Source organism: Ochotona princeps, chromosome 7 (genome assembly GCF_030435755.1).
Source record: "Ochotona princeps isolate mOchPri1 chromosome 7, mOchPri1.hap1, whole genome shotgun sequence".
In the NCBI taxonomy this organism is placed as follows: Eukaryota; Metazoa; Chordata; class Mammalia; order Lagomorpha; family Ochotonidae; genus Ochotona; species Ochotona princeps.
Window position 1 is genome coordinate 47,256,264 of NC_080838.1, and position 7,075 is coordinate 47,263,338.

The following is a 7,075-nucleotide window of genomic DNA, read 5'->3' on the forward strand; positions in this document are numbered from 1 at the left end:
GATACAAGTTTACAAAACTAGCTCAATGTTTCTACTATCATATATATAGACTGAAGGTTTTAAAATACAGAAAAAACTTTATAAAACAAATATATATGACCACCTATCACTCAGAATTGATTACTGACACAATTTCATCTATTTTCTTCAAGTTCTAAGGAATATAGTGTTAATTAACATGCATAAGTGAGCAGCACAGCTTAAGTTGAATTTCAGTCACCCGAATTCTGCATAGTAGTTATTACCTCAGGGTGGAAACTTGGGACTTTTACCTCTAAGTAAGCTGTACTATTGTAGAGGCCAATAAACAAGGTTTCCAAGGAAACAAACCTCTGCAGAATTTCACCTTCTGGGAAAATACCAGAGGATGCTAAATTTTCTTGGTTTCTAGAAGCCTCTAAGAGTGACAGTTGGATTTCTGTTCATTATTCCTGGGATGGCAGTTCCTTGCCCCTAAGTCTTGCTCCTCTGTTTGGGTCACAGTGTGCAGCCATCCAAACTCCTTGTTTCCATTAAATGTTTTTTCCAGCTGAGTCTTATGTTGAAAATTCAGACCATATATGTTTACATTTGTAGTTTTCTTTAACGGAAAAGAGAAAAGTTACTAGGGTAAGCAATTTTCCATAAAGAAAATAGCACCAAATATAGCAGTTCAAGGAGTTCTTTTTGAGAGCTGTAGATACCATTCTGTTTTAGTAAGAAATCTTGCCAAGTTAAACATCACCCATGCACTTTAAACATGATTCTCACATCATATCTCATGACATTCATATACACCATCGTGTGCTTAATATGTAAGATGGTAAAAATTCTGAAGAAAGCTGCATAAGTATGTTAAAGAATACATAATTTTACAGGAAAAAGCATTGTATCATTGAATTAATTAAATATATTATTTGATTTTTAATCATCTACTAAAAAATGAAGTAGATTTGAATTCATTGCAACATTTCTCTGCTTAGAAAACTGCTAATTTCTTACTTGCAAGATAAGGTCAAAACACCTTAGTACATCAATAAGATTTTCCAAATGGCCTCCTAAGAAGTTTCAGTCTCTCTTAATTCAGTGTGTGAACTATCAGCTATTCACAGTGCATCTTCTCCACACTTCCTCATCCGCTGCTTCTGCCTACCTTCCTCACTGAATGGAAGAATTCTGGGAAGAGAAGGTCTTTGCCATTCCTACCTTCCTCACTAATTATTATAATAATCACACCTTATTACTATTCCATCACTACAGTACACTAATACTAACTGAAACATTGTAGCATTTACTCATTGAAAGCACAGTCCATTTTTTTATGAGCTTGTTATTACAAATAACAATTTATTAGCAAAAAGATCTTAACAAAAAGATAACAATGAGTAAAACATTCACAAGTGTGTAAGGTCATGTCTGCCTTCGTCTCTGTCTCCTCAGCCCATCACTTTTGGCTGAATTTCCACGAAAAAAACCTTCATTGGTGCCTGTACCGTCTATGATTTTTTCTTTTTTTCACTCAATTCTAATTTGGCAATACAATGCATATGACGGCCTTATATAAGATCTCTTGGCTTAAACTGCTATTTTTAATGGTTGATCTCATTAAATATAATGGAAACTATAAAAGAATTTAAAATTATCCATGAAGCACAACCTTGATATAAATGATTTTATCATATTTCCATCCAGTTATGATTTTCTCTAGGTTTCTGTGTTTTTCATTTGCTTTTACCATTGACATATTATAACTGTTAGTGGAATCATATTATTAACTTTCTCATGATTTCTATCTTAGTTACACAAATGTTGATGACAGATTTTAAAAATTGTAATTATTTTCACAATATTTGCCTTAGAAGACTTATGGCAGATAGTAGTGATCCATTAAATCTATATTTCAAGTGATTCTGAATCATGAGCCTCATAGCCACGGATTCCAGGAGGGTGCTGTTCATTTCACAAAGTGTTGCAGTAGAGCACTGGCTGTAGGGTATTACATTACATCAGGTATTTCTCACAGAGTGGGATGGGGAAAATCTCTGAGTTGGTTTTCTGTTTCTGCCTCTGCTCATCATTATAACGGTGCCAGTGAGAGGAGATTTCCACAAAATTCTCAGAAGATACATTTCCTTACCACTGGGGCCAAATTGATGATATTCATTCTAAACTGTAAGATGTGCCCTTATAGTCCTTTATATAATGTGACTGAGATTGATACTTGATTCTACCTGAAGGACATAGATAATGTGTAATATGCCAATCATGCATCCAGTATTTTGTAAAAAAAAAAAATGCCCAGAGTGATTCAGTTTCCCAGTCATCCTGGATTTATACTAATATTGAATAGTGGAATAATGTCATAGTGGAATAATGTTTCTGTACTACCATGTATGTTACCAGAATGTTTGTATTGACCTACAGATTCATTTTCACAAATACCCTGCTGAACCATTTAAATAGAAGGATTCTAGTATGTCATCTTCATGATAAAACGATATTCTAAATTTATGATATGGATTTACTTAGGCGGTGCCAGCTCATATAACAAGAAAAAAAAAGTCAAGAATTCTTTCCCCAGGGTGCCTATGTTCTTGTCACCTCCCAACCATACCCACTACTGTGTGGGAGATCACCGCTGCATCTCTGCCTCCAGGCCCAGTGAACAGGCCATGTTGGGGTCTCAGCAGAGACTCCTGCCAGGGGCTCCCTGGAGACACAATGTGCTATGTGCCTATGGCCTCCCACATGGGCTAGGCAGGCAGAGAGCAAGGTGTGGTCTCCCACTTCAGCTCCTAGGAAGTGAGTGAGTTTTGCTCCTTAAGGGGGATCAGGGATGACTGCTTAGACAGCTCATAAATCTTGGTGAAACTTTTTGGACAACACCAAGAGGCAAATTGTGGCTCTAATGACATTGTTGAAGGAGAATTGAACTCTATTTGAAAAGAAAAAAGACAAGCCAATGAAATTTTTTTCAACCTTAGTCATTTTCTGAATTGATCAATCAAGACATATGCTCTGTTCTTAGGTGAGCACTCTGTGCAAGGAAAAACCAAGAACTGACAGCCTGATGTATCCTTCCTACAGCTAGGCAATAAATATGTAAGTTTCCTAATTTCACTTGCTGATATACTCACTAACATCTTTTTTGGAGCTTGTTGTGGCTGCAGCTGAGATCATTTTTAAAGCTTTTTGAAAAGTTATTGGTTAGTGTCATTGAAGCCATCATTGTCTATTTATCTAACAACAAGCTCTCAGAAGAGTTGACAGAGAAATGAGTAACTTGGTGGCTGTAGAAGACTTTCAATTGCATTGCCTCTCTAGGAAATGATGCCATCCACTCTTCTTGCCTGTGGATAATGCTTCCTTGTAACTGTATTCTGCCTTTAGCTGGGTCAATAAGCCCACTCTGACACTGGCAATTAGAAAAGTTTCCATTGATAATGAAGTAGCGGGACCTAAGTGATGATGGTTGCAAATTTGCAGTTCAGGAGAAGAATCCAGTACAGAAAGCATACTAAAGTAAGGATGTGGTTCAGGCTCTGCGATCTCAAGAGGCATGGGAGATCACTTGATTAGCCACTCAAGGCACCATACCAAAATGCACTTTCCATTGGGTTCCACAAACCATGCATATGAACATAACACAGTCTGAATAAGGTGGCCTAAAATGCTGCATCAGCTGGGGATTCCTATTCCCAGTTTGTCACAGAAGTACACATTCTTGCTTTATTTGTATAACTGATTTTAGTGACAAGTGCTCCAGGTACCTCAATGAGACCAAAAGTAAACAGTAATCTTGAGTGTGTTCCATGTCCTGGCCAGGAGTCAGTGTAATGAATGTCTATTACTTATTCCAGTAAAATAGACCAGGCCAATTTCAGACTTGCTTGCCAATTAATTCGACAAACTCAGAATGAAACTTCTCCTGCTTTCCTAGAAATGGTGTCAGTATTGTTAAAGACACCTACTATGAGTTTCTATAATAATGTGTTTTCATGAAAATCACAACTTTACAAAATTTTAGGTTGTGCAATGACGAATAAATCTTTCATTATACTTAATACACTGGATCTGTGAGGGATTAAAATCGCTGGTATTTGTACACTTATAAACTGAAACTACTACCCAATGGGAAAGGTATTTGTGAAGCAAGATCCATGTCTTGAGAAAGACACCCTTGAGGAATTATGTGATAAAACTCCAGTGTAGTGCTTCTTCTGCTACACCACCCTCTGGCATAGTCTGGACCATCTTTCAGTCATAGACTCTCTGGGAAGACCTCAGTCATAATACACAAAATTATTTTTGTTCTACAACAAGAAAACTTTAAAGTACTGAACCAAAGGCCTGTACATCCATCCTATGAAAGAGAAGCAGCAAGATTCCTGTTTATTTTTCTCCCTGTTGAGTAAGCAGCAAAGACATAATGAACATTATGCATGGATTTACTAACTACTAAAAAAGTCACCCAAACAATCTACTTTTAACTGGATTTATTAGGAATAGGGTCCCATTAATGATTTAAGTTAGAATTTTTCTTCTTGAGATACACCAAGATACTCCAAAGTGAGCAAGACCAGAAGCAGAGAATTAAAAATTACTATGATATTCTGCTGGAAAAGGACAAAGATTTAGACAAAATCTGCAACTACACAAGAGATGGAAATGATGAAGTAGAATAAAATAAATGTCTAAAAGAATAAAAACTGAAGATGTAATAATTGATTGGGTGTTTATAATGAAGACTGTGAAAGCAAAGGACTGCTAATTACAGTCATATGTTTAGTTTTGCTGTGTGGACATGCCATGGTCGAAGCAGCAAAACAGATTTCACAGGGTGAATAGTAACAGGTTTGGGCGGACAGATAGTGGTTTTCCAACCAAATGTGTTGAGTTTGAAGTGCTAGTGAGATGTTCAAGTCAGTCTACCAGGTGAACAGCTCTGGCTAGTCAATAATATTTCTTACCCTGAAGCATTGCCCCCACCATCCCAACCTCTCCTGTGTTTTGGAATGTGAATTGATTTGTTGTTGTTGTTCACAGGCTTGATCATCAGCTTCTGTCTTCTAGGGTAAACAGGGAGAAAATCCTGTTGAATCAATCCTACTCTCTGCTCCTGCCCACCAGTATACATTACCAAGAAAAGGACGTCCAACGACAGATGACAGGCACTAATTTGATGGGATAAGAAAGAACATCGGGCCTCTTCTATCCTTTCAAATGAAATGAAAGCATATTACTACATTTTGTAGAAACATTCCTAGGAGAGTGAGCTGGGGAAGGGGTGTTTGTGAGCCGTGGATCTGACAGCCCAGGCAAACCATTCCCTGGAGTTTCAGTTTCCAGGGCTGACAGTGTATATCCATTGAGACTTTCCAACTTTCATCATGGTCTTATATTATCTAACATTTGTATTTATTATTGTCCATTCTGTTAATGCAGGGAGAATTTGCAATTGCATTATTAAATATTAGGTAAAATTCATATGATATTACTTTGTATATACAGTTATCTTTTCATATTTTCATATACTACTTTCAATAAATAATTGCTGTATTTGACATACTAAAATATCATGCAACACAAAAATTCAATGGTATTCATATAATTATGAATAATTTGGGGTTAATAATTATGAAAATCAAGTGCTGCAAAAAGTGACTAGATCTTGTTAGGACAGCCATTTAATATCTCTTTGATCTTTCTTTTTGTAATTCACACTGTCTAACAAGGATCCAAAGGCATTTGTGACATTCTGTACAGCATTTATTGAGACGATGACAGTAAGATTTTTCATTAATTCATTTGATAATGTTTCTGTGGTTTTTTATAAAAATATAGTAATTTTTTTCTAGCAGCTATTGTTGAACCTCTGATTTGTAAAATGTGACACTTCACTGTCGAAAAAATACTGCATATTTATAACTGATGCGCTATCAGAAGCAAAGACCTTCGTTAAAAGCTATCAACTTTGACCACTTCTTCCACATATGGAATCAAAATGTCAAATTGGCTAGGGTTGGATAAGAAGCCCAGGAACCACCAGACTGCCAGCCACAGCTTTTTATCTTCTATGACTATGTAAACTTATTTTGGTGTTAAATTATCTTAGTATGCCTAAAGCAGTATAATGGAGATGAAACCATGTATTTAGAACCACCTCTTAAATTGTTTCTGTTGTTGTTGCAATGCATTTGAAAACTTTCAGCTTTGGGATTTATGTAATTGCCTTGATTTTAGCTTCCTGAGGTTTGGGCTACTTCTAATCAAGGACACTAAGCAAGTGGATCTGTACTTCTGACAGGTGTCTCTGTGTTTCTTCAGGAAGGAGACTGTGGGATAGTAAAAAGATCTAAAGAAAGTAAAAGGCAACAAAAAAGGGCAAATGTTTACTTCCTCTTTAAGGTTGCTTAGCCCATGCTTAATTCAAGCTTTTTAAGAAATACTTAAAAGGGGTAAGTCAGTGGCAGGAGCATGCTAAATAGGATGTACTGGTCATTAAAAGGAAAACAGCCCAGCAGTACTAGAATTCTCTGCTGAGCTGCTTAGCAAAAGTCTGGTTATATAGAACAGACAGCAAAGAAATGACCTCTGCCATAATTTAAGTTATTGCGACTGATGTCATTGCAACTTCTAGAGAAACCATTTTCTCCACCTTTTGTGAGCACTGCTACAAGAGTTTACAAGATATGGGAATAAGGAGAGCTTTTTAATGGCCATAAAGAATTCATCCCAGTTCAAGAATTATACACAAAGAATATGCTTTATACTAACAACTAAAACATACAATGTTTAAAAAGGTCAAAGTGGTAAGAGTAATGTGAAATTTATGGAGACATTCATGACATTTTGTAGCATCAATCTCAAAGGTAATGTCTGGATTTTTATAAACCAGCTTAAGTCTTTGTTCAGATGGGGCATTTTGTTTTCAAGTCAGAATTATCATTAATCAGATATTTTTAAGATTTAAATCATCTACTTTTTATGCCTGACTTATTATATTTTTTATTCTGTTATATATTTTAAATTTCAGTGCAGCAATGAAAACCTGAATTTAAACACAAGACTTTCTGTGTGTTTGCTCTGCATGACA

General features: G+C 36.1%; 1 protein-coding gene across 1 annotated transcript in view; it reads left to right on the forward strand.

Annotated features, from left to right (window-relative positions):
• EMCN (endomucin) overlaps nt 1-5,576 on the forward strand; it is an 81,698-nt gene extending 76,122 nt beyond the window's left edge. Inside the window, exons 11-12 of the mRNA XM_012929558.3 lie at nt 3,008-3,081; nt 5,026-5,576. Coding sequence (XP_012785012.2) covers nt 3,008-3,042 — 35 coding nt within the window. The 3' untranslated portion in view covers nt 3,043-3,081; nt 5,026-5,576. The remainder of the gene's footprint in view (nt 1-3,007; nt 3,082-5,025) is intronic.
• The last annotated feature ends 1,499 nt before the right edge of the window (nt 5,577-7,075 follow it).